Here is a 15658-nt window from a genome sequence, read left to right on the forward strand (position 1 = left end):
TCCCATAGGTTTGGGGCCCATGTGCTTTCATTTCTTATTGGTTTCCATCAATTTTTTAAGTTCTTCTTTGGTTTCCTGGTTGACTCAAACATTCCTGAGCAGGATGGTTTTTAGCTTCTCAGAGTTTGAATTTCTTTCAAACTTCTTCTTATGATTGAGTTCCAGTTTCAAAGCATTGTAGTCTGAGAATATGTAGGCAATTATTGCAGTATTTTGTTATCAGTTGAGACCTGATTTGTGACCCAGAATGTGGGCTATTATGGACAGAGTTCCATGTGTGTTTGAGAAGAATAAATATTCTGTTGTTTTAGGGTGGAATATTCTGTATTTACCTATGAGGTCCATCTCATCCAGTGTGTCATTCAAAGTTCTTGTTTCTTTGTTAATTTTCTGCTCAAATGGTCTGTCCATTACTAAGAATGGAGTTTGGAGGTCTCCTACTATTAACATACTATTATCAATATGTCTCTTCATTTTGGTTAACAGTTGGCTTATGTAGTTGGCTGCTGCCATGCTGGGAGCATAGATATTTACAATTTTTAGATCCTTTTTTTGTTTATACCCTTTAAGAATGATATAGTGTCCTTCTATATTTCTAACCACAGTCTTTAGCCTAAAATCTAATTTGTCTGACATGAGAATTGGTACCCCGGCTTTCTTTTGCCATCTGTTGGCATTAAATATGGTTCTCCATCCCTTCACTTTCAGTCTGGATGTGTCTTTAGGTTCAAAATTAATCTCTTGTAGACAGCATATGGTTGGGTCATGTCTTTTAATGCAATCTACCACCTTGTGTTTTTTCGTGGGAGCATTTCAGCCATTCATTGAGAGTGATTAATGAAAAATATTATTTTATTGTTGTCATGTTACCTGTGATAAGTCTTTGTTTCTATAGATAGTAAATTTCTGTTCTATGTCACTCTTGAGGTCTTTCTCCTTTTGTAGAACTCCCCTTAATATTTCTTGCAGGGCCAGCTTGGCAGTCACATATTCTCTCAGTGTCTCCCAGTCTTGGAAGCTCCTTGTCTCTCCCTCCACTCTGAATGGCAGTCTTGCTGGATAAAGTGTCCTTAGCTGTTGTTCTTCTCATTTAGTAAACTGAATATGTCTTGCCAGCCCTTTCTGGCTTGCCATGTCTCTGTGGATAGGTCTGACTTTATTCTGATGTTCTTCTCTCTGTATGTAAGAAACCTCCTCCCCCTTGCCACTTTCAGATTGTTTCCTTGGATCTATAATTTACAAATTGTACTATGATATGATGTGGCATTGCTTTGTTCTCACTGATCTTGAATGGGGTCCTCTCTTGCCTCTTGGACACAAATGCTTGTTTCCTTCCCCAGGTTAGGGAAGTTCTTGGCTAGACTTGCTCAAATAAATCTTCTAGACCTCCCTCTCTCTCCAACCCCTCAGGGATCCAAATAATCCTGATACTGGAATGTTTCATTAAGTCACTAATCATTTTCATTTTGATTCCTTGGTTTTTAATTTGTTTTTCTTATGCCTACTTGGTTTTCTTCTTTTCTATCATCTTACTCTCTATCTCACTAACTCATTCTTATGCCTTGTTTACCCTAGCAGTCTGCGTATCCACTATAGACCGAATTTCATTAACAGCATTTTTAAGTTCAACCTGATCAGATCTCACATCTGCCTTTAGAGATTCTATATTGTCATTAATATTTTTCTCAAGCCTAGATATTGACTTCATAATTGTTACTCTGAAGTCTATTTCTGACATCTTGGTTATATCCATATCCATTTGTTCCGTGGCAGAGGTCACAGTCTCTGGTTCTTCCTTTTTTTGGGGTTCCTCCTTTTAGTCCTTCTGTTGAAGGGTGGTTGGGAGAATGTACAGAGTCCAAATCATTGACCACAATCCAAGCAAGATGCACATGTTTTATAGGGCTCATAGGGTTGTTGGCTTCTTGTTCTTCCACCCTATCTTCTGGAGGAAGGGCCTGCTACACTGTTACTCAGACATTCCTATTTGAGCAGAATTGCCCTGCCCCCTGTGGAGCAGTATAAACTGGTTTTGGGGGGCTTTTGTTCTCTGGTGGTTTTCCTTGGTGGCTTTCTGCATCACTTCCAAGAGTCAGAGCAGAAGTGACCAGATACAGGGGCACCTGGGTGGTTCAGTGGGTTAGGGACTCTGCCTTTGACTCAGGTTATGATCTCGGGGTCCTGGGATTGAGTACCGCATCAGGCTCTGCTCCACGGGGAGCCTGCTTCCTCCTCTCTCTTTCGCTGCCTTCCTCTCTGCCTACTTATGATCTCTGTCTGTCGAATGAATAAATAAAATCTTAAAAAAAAAAAAAAAAGAAGTGACCATATACAAACCTGTGTCTCAGAACAGAGAGATTGCAGTCTGATCTTCACTGAGCTCTACAGGTCACACTCTTTCCATTTCTGTCTGTGCTGCTATATCCACAGGATTCTGGGTTGTGCACCCAAGAGCTGAACTCCCACCCCTCACACCCAGGGCTGGGCATATCTCTGTCCTTTGTGCTTTTAAAACTGCAAGCTGTTTCCAGTTCACATGTGTGCTACTATAGCTCCAGGTTTCAGTCTTTTGGGCTGTCCTAAAGTTCTTTCCCTTTGGCTAATGGTTTTTTTTTTTTAATTTATTATTTTTTTATAAACATATATTTTTATCCCCAGGGGTACAGGTCTGTGAATCACCAGGTTTACACACTTCACAGCACTCACCAAATCACATACCCTCCCCAATGTCCATAATCCCACCCCCTTCTCCCAAACCCCCTCCCCCCAGCAACCCTCAGTTTGTTTTGTGAGATTAAGAGTCACTTATGGTTTGTCTCCCTCCCAATCCCATCTTGTTTCATTGATTCTTCTTGTACCCACTTAAGCCCCCATGTTGCATCACCACTTCCTCATATCAGGGAGATCATATGATAGTTGTCTTTCTCTGCTTGACTTATTTCGCTAAGCATGATACGCTCTAGTTCCATCCATGTTGTCGCAAATGGCAAGATTTCATTTCTTTTGATGGCTGCATAGTATTCCATTGTGCATATATACCACTTCTTCTTGATCCATTAATCTGTTGATGGACATCTAGGTTCTTTCCATAGTTTGGCTATTGTGGACATTGCTGCTATAAACATTCGGGTGCATGTAACCCTTTGGATCACTACATTTGTATCTTTAGGGTAAATACCCAATAGTGCAATTGCTGGGTCATAGGGCAGTTCTATTTTCAACATTTTGAGGAACCTCCATGCTGTTTTCCAGAGTGGCTGCACCAGCTTGCATTCCCACCAACAGTGTAGGAGGGTTCCCCTTTCTCCGCATCCTCGCCAGCATCTGTCATTTCCTGACTTGTTGATTTTAGCCATTCTGACTGGTGTGAGGTGATATCTCATTGTGGTTTTGATTTGTATTTCCCTGATGCCGAGTGATATGGAGCACTTTTTCATGTGTCTGTTGGCCATCTGGATGTCTTCTTTGCAGAAATGTCTGTTCATGTCCTCTGCCCATTTCTTGATTGGATTATTTGTTCTTTGGGTGTTGAGTTTGCTAAGTTCTTTATAGATTCTGGACACTAGTCCTTTATCTGATATGTCGTTTGCAAATATCTTCTCCCATTCTGTCAGTTGTCTTTTAATTTTGTTAACTGTTTCCTTTGCTGTGCAAAAGCTTTTGATCTTGATGAAATCCCAATAGTTCATTTGTTCCCTTGCTTCCCTTGCCTTTTGCATTGTTTCTAGGAAGATGTTGCTGCGGCAGAGGTCGAAGAGGTTGCTGACCCGTGTTCTCCTCAAGGATTTTGATGGATTCCTTTCGCACATTGAGGTCCTTCATCCATTTTGAGTCTATTTTTGTGTGTGGTGTAAGGAAATGGTCCAATTTCATTTTTCTGCATGTGGCTGTCCAATTTTCCCAGCACCATTTATTGAAGAGGCTGTCTTTTTTCCATTGGACATTCTTTCCTGCTTTGTCGAAGATTAGTTGACCATAGATTTGAGGGTCTATTTCTGGGCTCTCTATTCTGTTCCATTGATCTATGTGTCTGTTTTTGTGCCAGTACCATGCTGTCTTGATGATGACAGCTTTGTAATAGAGCTTGAAGTCCGGAATTGTGATGCCACCAACGTTGGCTTTCTTTTTCAATATCCCTTTGGCTATTCGAGGTCTTTTCTGGTTCCATATAAATTTTAGCATTATTTGTTCCATTTCTTTGAAAAAGATGGATGGTACTTTGATAGGAATTGCATTAAATGTGTAGATTGCTTTAGGTAGCATAGACATTTTCACAATATCTATTCTTCCAATCCAGGAGCATGGAACATTTTTCCATTTCTTTGTGTCTTCCTCAATTTCTTTCATGAGTACTTTATAGTTTTCTGAGTATAGATTCTGTGTCTCTTTGGTTAGGTTTATTCCTAGGTATCTTATGGTTTTGGATGCAATTGTAAATGGGATTGACTCCTTAATTTCCCTTTCTTCTGTCTTGCTGTTGGTGTAGAGAAATGCAACTGATTTCTGTGCATTGATTTTATATCCTGACACTTTACTGAATTCCTGTATAAGTTCTAGCAGTTTTGGAGTGGAGTCTTTTGGGTTTTCCACATATAGTATCATATCATCTGCGAAGAGTGATAATTTGACTTCTTCTTTGCCGATTTGGATGCCTTTAATTTCCTTTTGTTGTCTGATTGCTGAGGCTAGGACCTCTAGTACTATGTTGAATAGCAGTGGTGATAATGGACATCCTTGCCGTGTTCCTGACCTTAGTGGAAAAGCTTTCAGTTTTTCTCCATTGAGAATGATATTTGCGGTGGGTTTTTTATAGATGGCTTTGATGATATTGAGGTATGTGCCCTCTATCCCTACACTTTGAAGAGTTTTGATCAGGAAGGGATGCTGTACTTTGTCAAATGCTTTTTCAGCATCTATTGAGAGTATCATATGGTTCTTGTTCTTTCTTTTATTGATGTGTTGTATCACATTGACTGATTTGCAGATGTTGAACCAACCTTGCAGCCCTGGAATAAATCCAACTTGGTCGTGGTGAATAATCTTTTTAATGTACTGTTGAATCCTATTGGCTAGTATTTTATTGAGTATTTTCGCATCTGTGTTCATCAAGGATATCGGTCTATAGCTCTCTTTTTTGGTGAGATCCTTGTCTGGTTTGGGGATCAAGGTGATGCTGGCCTCATAAAATGAGTTTGGAAGTTTTCCTTCCATTGCTATTTTTTGGAACAGTTTCAGGAGAATAGGGATTAGTTCTTCTTTAAATGTTTGGTAGAATTCCCCCGGGAAGCCGTCTGGCCCTGGGCTTTTGTTTGTTTGGAGATTTTTAATGACTGTTTCAATCTCCATACTGGTTATGGGTCTGTTCAGGCTTTCTATTTCTTCCTGGTTCGCTTGTGGTAGTTTATTTGTTTCTAGGAATGCATCCATTTCTTCCAGATTGTCAAATTTATTGCCGTAGAGTTGCTCATAGTATGTTCTTATAATAGTTTGTATTTCTTTGGTGTTAGTTGTGATCTCTCCTCTTTCATTCATGATTTTATTTATTTGGGTCCTTTCTCTTTTCTTTTTGATAAGTCGGGCCAGGGGTTTATCAATTTTATTAATTCTTTCAAAGAACCAGCTCCTAGTTTCGTTGATTTGTTCTATTGTTTTTTTGGTTTCTATTTCATTGATTTCTGCTCTGATCTTTATGATTTCTCTTCTCCTGCTGGGCTTAGGGTTTCTTTCTTGTTCTTTCTCCAGCTCCTTTAGGTGTAGGGTTAGGTTGTGTACCTGAGACCTTTCTTGTTTCTTGAGAAAGGCTGGTACCGCTATATATTTTCCTCTCAGGACTGCCTTTGTTGTGTCCCACAGATTTTGAACCGTTGTATTTTCATTATCATTTATTTCCATGATTTTTTTCAATTCTTCTTTAATTTCCCGGTTGACCCATTCATTCTTTAGAAGGATGCTGTTTAGTCTCCATGTATTTGGGTTCTTTCCAAACTTCCTTTTGTGGTTGAGTTCTAGCTTTAGAGCATTGTGGTCTGAAAATATGCAGGGAATGATCCCAATCTTTTGATACCGGTTGAGTCCTGATTTAGGACTGAGGATGTGATCTACTCTGGAGAATGTTCCATGTGCACTAGAGAAGAATGTGTATTCTGTTGCTTTGGGATGAAATATTCTGAATATATCTGTGATGTCCATCTGGTCCAGTGTGTCGTTTAAGGTCTTAATTTCCTTGCTGATCTTTTGCTTGGATGATCTGTCCATTTCAGTGAGGGGAGTGTTAAAGTCCCCTACTATTATTGTATTATTGTTGATGTGTTTCTTTGATTTTGTTATTAATTGGTTTATATAGTTGGCTGCTCCCACGTTGGGGGCATAGATATTTAAAATTGTTAAATCTTCTTGTTGGACAGACCCTTTGAGTATGATATAGTGTCCTTCCTCATCTCTTATTATAGTCTTTGGCTTAAAATCTAATTGATCTGATATAAGGATTGCCACTCCTGCTTTCTTCTGATGTCCATTAGCATGGAAAATTCTTTTCCACCCCCTCACTTTAAATCTGGAGGTGTCTTCGAGCTTAAAATGTGTTTCTTGGAGGCAACATATAGATGGGTTTTGTTTTTTTATCCATTCTGATACCCTGTGTCTTTTGAACAGGGGCATTTAACTCATTCACATTCAGGGTAACTATTGAGAGATATGAATTTAGTGCCATTGTATTGCCTGTAAGGTGACTGTTACTGTATATGGTCTCTGTTCCTTTCTGATCTACCACTTGTAGGCTCTCTCTTTGCTTAGAGGACCCCTTTCAATATTTCCTGTAGAGCTGGTTTGGTATTTGCAAATTCTTTCAGTTGTTGTTTGTCCTGGAAGCTTTTAATCTCTCCTTCTATTTTCAATGATAGCCTAGCTGGATATAGTATTCTGGGCTGCATTTTTTTCTCGTTTAGTGCTCTGAAAATATCATGCCAGCTCTTTCTGGCCTGCCAGGTCTCTGTGGATAAGTCAGCTGCCAATCTAATATTTTTACCATTGTATATTACAGACTTCTTTTCCCGGGCTGCTTTCAGGATTTTCTCTTTGTCACTGAGACTTGTAAATTTTACTATTAGGTGACGGGGTGTGGGCCTATTCTTATTGATTTTGAGGGGCGTTCTCTGAACCTCCTGAATTTTGATGCTCGTTCCCTTTGTTCTATTGAGGAAATTCTCCCCAATAATTCTCTCCAGTATACCTTCTGCTCCCCTCTCTCTTTCTTCTTCTTCTGGAATCCCAATTATTCTAATGTTGTTTCGTCTTATGGTGTCACTTATCTCTCGAATTCTCCCCTCGTGGTCCAGTAGCTGTTTGTCCCTCTTTTGCTCAGCTTCTTTATTCTCAGTCATTTGGTCTTCTATATCACTAATTCTTTCTTCTGCCTCATTTATCCTAGCAGTGAGAGCCTCCATTTTTTATTGCACCTCATTAATAGCATTTTTGATTTCAACTTGGTTAGATTTTAGTTCTTTTATTTCTCCAGAAAGGGCTTTTATATCTCTCGAGAGGGTTTCTCTAATATCTTCCATGCCTTTTTCGAGCCCGGCTAGAACCTTGAGAATTGTCATTCTGAACTCTAGATCTGACATATTACCGATGTCTGTATTGATTAGGTCCCTAGCCTTCGGTACTGCCTCTTGTTCTTTTTTTTGTGTTGAATTTTTCCGTCTTGTCATTTTGTCCAGATAAGAGTAAATGAAGGGGCAAGTAAAATACTAAAAGGGTGGCAACAACCCCAGGAAAATATGCTTTAACCTAATTAGAAGAGATCCAAAATCGTGAGTGGGGAGAAAGGGGATAAAAAGAGGTTCAAAGAGGAAGAAAGAAAAAAAAAGCAAAAAGAAAAGAAAAAAAAAGAAAAGAAAAGAATTTTTAAAAAAAGTAAACATCTAAGAAAAATGTAAAAAAGAAAAAATATATATATTAGATAAACTAGTAAAAAATCGTTAAAAAAGAAAAAGGTAACAGTTAAAAAAAAAAATTTACCCGAAGGCAAAAAAAAAAAAAAAAGAAAAAGAAAAAGAAAAAATTAAATTAACTGCAAGACTAAAAAAAATCACAGGAAAAAAGCCATGAGTTCCGTGCTTGGCTTTCTCCTCCTCTGGAATTCTGCTGCTCTCCTTGGTATTGAAACCGCTCTCCTTGGTAGGTGAACTTGGTCTTGGCTGGATTTCTTGTTGCTCTTCTGGGGGAGGGGCCTGTTGTAGTGATTCTCAAGTGTCTTTGCCCCAGGCGGAATTACACCGCCCTTACCTGGGGCCGGGGTGAGTAATCCGCTTGGGTTTGCTTTCAGGAGCTTTTGTTCCCTGAGCGCTTTCCGTAGAGTTCCAGAGGACGGGAATATAAATGGCGGCCTCCTGGTCTCCGGCCGGGAGGAGCCGAGAGCCCAGGGCCCCACTCCTCAGTGCGCCCTCAGAGAACAGCGCCCCGTTACTCCCGTCTGCCTGACCTCCGGCCTCGCTCCGAGCTCACCGAGCCTGCGACCGGTTCAAGGTAACACGGAGCTGTGAGCTCACTGTCGGCTCTGTCTCTGTAGCCGGCTTTCCAGTTCCAATACCCGCAAGCTCTGCGACACTCAGACACCCCCGATCCTTCTGTGACCCTGCGGGACCTAAGGCCACGCTGACCCCGCGTGGGCTTCGCCCCGGTTTAGCCTCTGGAGCGATGTCCCTCAGCGGAACAGACTTTTAAATGTCCTGATTTTGTGCGCGGTTGCTCTGCTGCTTGCCCGGAGCCGGCCCCTCCCCCCGGGGTCTGTCTTCCCGTCGCTTTGGATTCACTTCTCCGCCGGTCTTACCTTTCAGAAAGTGGTTGTTTTTCTGTTTCCAGAATTGCTGTTCTTCTTCTCTTCGATCTGCTGATGGATTTTCAGGTGTTTGCAATCTTTAGATAAGCTATCTAGCTGATCTCCGGCTAGCTGAAGCAGTCTCAGCTTGCTACTTCTCCGCCATCTTGACTCCTCCCCACCCCTTCTGCTAATGGTTTTTAAATCTGTGCCCAGTCTCCACTGTGGGACACGTTTTTGTTCCTGTGTTATTTCACCTTCTTGGCACCAGTGCTTATGGCAGCTCCCTCCCCTTTCCATTTATCTTCAGATATCTGCCAGTGGAATCATGGCTCCCACTTCATACCTCAAGACTGACCACTGGAGATATTCTGTTTGTAAAGATCCAGATCTATCTTGTTATATCTCAGGCTGATTTTGTGGTTATTGAGAATGGTCTGGTAGATATACATCTCAATTCAGCAGACCGGTTGATATAGGGTCCCCTACTCCTCCACCATCTTTTCACTGATCTACCTATATTTTGTTATCCTTAAATTTGTTTCACTTCTGCCACAGACACACACACGATTATAAAGACAGACCTGAAATAAAGACAAAAGCTACTCACTCTTGCTATAGTCCCTGAATACCTTGTAAAGCCGAAGATCCACTCTCAATTGCACTCTCCTCACTGTCACTTGGGATATCCAGTGAAGACAAGGAGGTGGTGTCAATTTTAACTAAATGTAAAGAAAAAGAGCAGTGTGGGCTACAAATATATATGCCTCTGTGATCATTTTCAGGATTCCCAGTTTGCCCCACAATGAGAAGTAGCAACAAGATAGAGAAATAAAGAAAAGTCAAGGATGAAAGAAGTGTGTTTTTATGAAATGAAGAGAAGAACATTTAAAATTTTCAGCATAGCTAAAATTCCTTTGAGGGAAGGTAATAGGAGCATTCTGGTACCACTGGAATGAGCTTCTCTAGGATAGCTGAGTTAAGTAGGATAGGGCCTGAGTATGATTTAATTTTCTATCTCTAGCCTCCACAACAAGGGTGTCCTGACATGTCTGGCTCAATTTGTGTTTGTTGAGTTGAACTTTCTAAATAGTTTACTGACTGTCCAAAGATCAATGCCTAGGTTCACTTCAGAAATGAGGATATCTCTTTTGGTTTTTGTGCCCCCAAATGGAAATGGGTTAATTAGATGAAGCACATACCTACTACCTAGTAGGTGCTTGACTCATATTGGCATCTTTCCCTTTCAGATATTTTGGGAGAAGCCCACAAATATTTATTGTCAACCACTGTTGTTTCAGATCCCCACCAAAACTCAATCAAATGGTCACCTGTCTCCTATATCTAGTTAAAGCTTCCAAATTTCTATATAGGAGAAGCTTAAGCATGGCAATAAGGTTGTGGTGGGGGGAGTGGAATATTTTGCTATTGCAGTTATCTCCATACTCTGATTGTACGTACACTAAAATGTTTTAAGCATACATTTCTGTGTATGTGTGTCTCTGCATACATGTGTGCACATATGTTACAAATGTCCTAGTATACTAAAATTTTGTATACATTGTGAAAAATAAAAGTAACATGTAAAGGGTGAGAAAATAGAAATAGAAACGTTGATACTTTCTTTTTGTGCTCCGACTGTTTTGTGTGCATTCCTCATTCACCCACATCCCAACCAAGGTGTAAGCATCCATTTTGGAGACTATTGGGCTAATGGTTTTAGTTTAAAATTACACTGAAATATTTGAAACTTATTTTGTTTATTCAGAGTGGCTCTGGATGACTGAGGGATATTATGGGCGCAATTCAAAGCCCTGTAAAATTATTGCTTAGTGTTATCACTACCTTGATATCAGCAAATTCTCAGGGAATTGTATTTTCTCATTTCCTTTTTGTTCTTCTTTCTCTTTCTATATGGGAACTGATACTGAAATTTTAATTAACCCCTCAGGGAAATCTCAAAGACAAGACTTTGTCATAAACACTTAGCATTATCACAATTAACCACTAGTAGATTATTTTTTAAAAGATTTTATTTATTTATTTGACAGAGAGAAAGAGATCACAAGTAGGCAGAGAAGGAGGCACAGGCGGAGGGGGGAAGCAGGTCCCTGCTGAGCAGAAAGCCTGATGTGGGGCTCAATCCCAGGACCCTGGTATCATAACCTGAGCCAAAGGCAGAGGCTTAACCCACTGAGCCACCCAGGTGCCCTAGATTATCATTTTTATTCAGAGAAAATACTACAGAGTCTCAACAGTTCGATGCTTAGTATGTTGTTTTTCAGTCTCCTACATTTGGTGATGATGGAATGATTACAAGGCATTAAATTTCAATGAGAAAAGTGTTAGAAAGTGTTTTTTATACTGAGCTAAGATCTCATTTTTAGTCATTTCCATCCACATATCTCCCTTTGTCTTTTAAATTCATGCTAAATATTTATCAGCTCCTTTTTTGACATGTATTTGAAATCTCTCACCATCCTAACTCTCTCTTTTGATTATATTCCAATTTCCCAATGTCCTTCCTAAGGCACAACATACAAAACTGATTTTAATTCTACAGGTGTGGTGAAGGTAAAGATTTTGAACCACATCATACAATTGTCTTTGATAATTTCCAATGACAAACTAAAGTAGACACATCTCCATGATGGGAACTGGGTGGCTGGGAGATAGTGGTGAAAGAGGGACTTAATTTATTCCTTTCTGAATTCTGAACTTATTTTTAAGATTAAATAAAAAGGAAGATTATAGCATATGAACTCTCTCCTGTACATATTTTAAAGTTTGTTTATCAAATTATTTGTTGCATGACAACTACTATCTACCATTGTGTTAACTTCTCTGAAGATGCACAAAAGGAAATAAGAGATTTTTGTCCTTGAGAAATTTATAATTCATTTGGGAAGAATGTCCTTATACATGTAACACAGGCAAACAAAAAAAGCAAAATGGAGTGTGATAGATGCCAAATGGAGGGGAGCACAGGGAAGATGGCAATATTTCAAAGAAAACTATTTTACCTGTAGGGAAGAGAAAAGATATGGTATTGGGAGAGGCAGGTGGTAAGCATGGCTACTTATGTAGGGACAGAAATGTTCTCAACTTTTCCACAAAAGCATTCCTAGTGTCATAGACAGATAAGCACATTTTCTTAGAATGTCCCAGGGTGTGTGCCTTAACAAGCTTAAAACTATTTTTGGCATTTCAGCTTTATCTTAAAAGGTTACTCAAATTGTACATTTTTCTCTAATAAAAATCACATTTTTAAAATATAAAATGCTTTAAATTACTTATTATCAAATAACACACAGGTTCCAGGAAGATACATAGTATTTCACTCAAATATATGTATGCCCCAATTTGAGAGGCCTGGACTAAACAAAAGAGCATCATTGCACATTCTTTTTTTTTAAAATTTTAATTTAATTTAATTTTTTTCAGTGTTCCAAGATTCATTGTTTATGCACCACACCCACTGCTCATTGCACATACTTAAGCACTGAAGAGACATGATAAAAAATAGTATTTATAAATATTCTTGAAGCTGTGTGCACAAATAATTAAAAGGGGTGAAAAGAGATAGGAGATAGGACATTTCCAAAAGAGAATAGATGGAGGAAGTCAAGGTCCAGAAAGAGGCACACTGAAGCTTACCTGATCCAGAATTTTTACCATCTCCTCCAATGAGTGGGACTGTAATGGCTGCAGGGTCCCCATCTGCAAGCAAAGTAGTATATACCATGGGCAGTGACTGTACCACAAGTGGGATAGTCTTCAGACCACTCAATTTATTTGGTAGCCTGACTGAAGGCATGGTGTGAATCACATGTAAGATCTGCTGGCCACCAGTGCTCTGAGAGGAGGACAGGATAGAGCCTGAAGTTAGAACTGTAGGGGTATTTGCTGACGTGCCTGTGTTAGATGTTGAAGTGGACACTAAAAGTGTCTGGAGAGCAGGCTGTGGCTTGGTAGAGTGTACTGGAGCTTGCAGCAGGTTGGCAGGCTGGAGAGAAGCCTTGGGCTTGTGAAAAGAGAGGTCAACTGGTTCCATCTGGGGCAGGTTGAAATCATTATCCAGAAGTTCTTCTGGGGGCTCAATCTTGATGTCACTAATTAGTGATGAGTTCTCCATAGGATTGGCATCCAGGAATGGTGCAGACGTCATCTTCTCTCTGTTTGCTGACTGAGGAGGATCTCTGATATAAATAGAGCCAGTGACCTTAAATAAATGAATGAATGAAAGGTGCAAAATAGTCAGTACCCTGAAGAAGAGACATGTGAACCATGAAAACAAGAAATCTGTATTTTCTTCTCATGGACAGAATACATAGGGATTTGAGAGAAGTGAGGCTGGAGTATGAAGAAAAAAGAAGGGAAACTTTACTGAACACTGGTACTAACCAGGCACTGCATCAGGCAAATTATTTCATTTAATCTTTATAATAACCATATAACATTACTTAAAGTCAACATTTTTTTTGCATATCAACTGTAAGTACTGTGCTAAGCCCAGTGAGGGAAAATGCAAGAGTTTACCCATGAAGTGCATACTAACATACTAACTATAATGATAGAATAATATGAATAGCTTAATAGTCACACCATAATAAGTAATGCAGCAGAGATATAAAGCGGGGCATTTTAGAAGAAGAAAAAAGAAAAATAAATTCTGTCTAGACAAGAAGAGAGAAGGCTTCAAGGAGATAGAGCTATTATATATGGATCTTAGAGAATTGATAAGAATTCTTTAGGCAGAGAAGGGGTAAGATATATACTGCTGTCTATAGAGATATAGCAACAGACAATATGCTTAGGGAATAATGATACAGTATTGTCAGTTGTATTATATGCAAAACAAAAACATCCAACTTTAAATTTAAAAGTATGAATTAAATGACCATTTTATAGGTAACATACTTTTTAAAAACCCATAGTATCTCAACCTAGTTAAAAATTCCTAAAAATTCCATTAATGTAAAGGTTAATGATACTGTGAATTGTGTATGCTATTGTCAAACAATACCCTGGACCTTGAAGATAGTCTTGGAAATAATGGTACTATTTTATCCTGTTAACAAAACAAGACTTCATTCTCTATCATAATTAGATTTGGGTTATAGGAGTTTTATTTTTTTAATTGTTTTTATTAACATATAATGTATTATTTGCCCCAGGGGTACAGGTCTGTGAATCATCAGGCTTACGCATTTCACAGCACTCACCATAGCACATACACTTCCCAATGTCCAAAACCCAACCACCCTCTCTCTACCCTTCTCCCCCTCATTAACCCTCAGTTTTTTTTGTGAGATTTAGAGTCTCTTATGGTTTGTATCCCTCCTGATCCCATCTTGTTTCATTTTTTCCTCCCCTATCCCCTCACAAACCACCCCCCTCCCTGCCTCTCAAATTCCTCATATCATAGAGACCACATGATAATTGTCTTTCTCTGATTGCCTTATTTTGTTCAGCATAATACCCACTAGTTCCATACATGTCATTGCAAATGTCAATATTTCATTTTTAATGGCTGCATAGTATTCCTGTGTGTGTGTGTGTGTGTGTGTGTGTGTGTACCATATCTTCTTTATCCATTCATCTTGATGGACATATAGGTTCTTTCCATAGTTTGGCTATTGTGGACATTGCTGCTATAAACATTTGGGTGCACGTGCCCCTTCTGATCACTATATTTGTGTCTTTAGTGTAAATACCCAGTAGTGCAATTGCTGGGTCATAGGGTAGCTCTATTTTCAACTTTTTGAGGAGCCTCCATGCTGTTTTCCAGAGGTATTATAGGAGTTTTAAATTATGAAAGATGCCCAATAATGCATCCCTTAAACAAAATAAAACTATCCTTTATTTTTGCATATTAAGAATATGATGGAAAGTTGAGTTTGAGGAAAGGCTGTGCTATAAAATATAATTATTTCAAAGACCAGAGTGACATGTGCAGAGTTATTTTTGTGGGAATTAACTAGCTCCTCAATGAAGGAAAAATTAAAGAAAAAATAAGTGCATACAGAGATCAAAAAGAAAGTAAGAGGGAAAATATTGGTGACACATTTATGAGACAATTGGAAAAAATTGAATATTGACAGGATATTGGATGATATTTAAGAATTATTATTAATGTTTATAGATTTGATATAGATTGTTGGAAGATGGCAGGAGTAGGAGGACCCTAGACTCTCCTTGCTCCATGGATACAACTAGATAACTACCAAATCATCCAAAGTAATCAAGAAATTGATCTGAAGACTAGCAGAACAAACTCTATGACTAAAAGTAGAGAAAAGGCCACATCAAAGAAGGTAGAAGACTGGACATGTGGTTTGGGAGAGAAATGGATTGCGGTGGCTGCAGTGAGGAGGGAGCCACAGTCATGGAGGAGGGTGAGAGACAGACTAACACACATGGAGTGCACAAATAACAATTGGCATGGAAAGTGAGAGGGGCTGAATTTTAAGACTCCTGACAACAGGTGGAACTTAAATCGCAGAGTTTTAAAGGTCAGCGATCTTGGGACGCCTGGGTGGCTCAGGTCATGATCCCACGTCCTGGGATCGAGTCCCACATCAGGCTCCTTGCTCTGCAGGGAGCCTGCTTCTCCTTCTGACTCTGCCTTCCACTCTGTCTGCCTGTGCTCGCTCTCACTCGCTCTCTCTCTGACAAATAAATAAATAAAATCTTTAAAAAAAAAAAAGGTCAGCGATCTGGATAGCATTGTATTGCTCTTGGAGAGAAGGCAAGGAAACAACTTGTGGAAATAGAGCATGAGGAGCACCTGAGGCACAGAGTAGGGAGGTTACTTGTTCATTTCAGAGTGCATTCCACAGA

General features: G+C 39.4%; 1 protein-coding gene across 1 annotated transcript in view; it reads right to left on the reverse strand.

The window, feature by feature from the left end:
* KLF8 (KLF transcription factor 8) overlaps window positions 1-15658 on the reverse strand; it is a gene marked incomplete at its 3' end in the record, with an annotated part of 258713 nt that overhangs the window by 41431 nt on the left and 201624 nt on the right. Inside the window, 3 exon segments of the mRNA XM_082717462.1 lie at window positions 9426-9430; window positions 9434-9537; window positions 12473-13037. Of these exon segments, the coding sequence (XP_082573588.1) occupies window positions 9426-9430; window positions 9434-9537; window positions 12473-13037 (674 nt within the window).

This window comes from Mustela nivalis (genome assembly GCF_964662115.1).
Source record: "Mustela nivalis genome assembly, chromosome: X".
Taxonomy (NCBI): Eukaryota; Metazoa; Chordata; class Mammalia; order Carnivora; family Mustelidae; genus Mustela; species Mustela nivalis.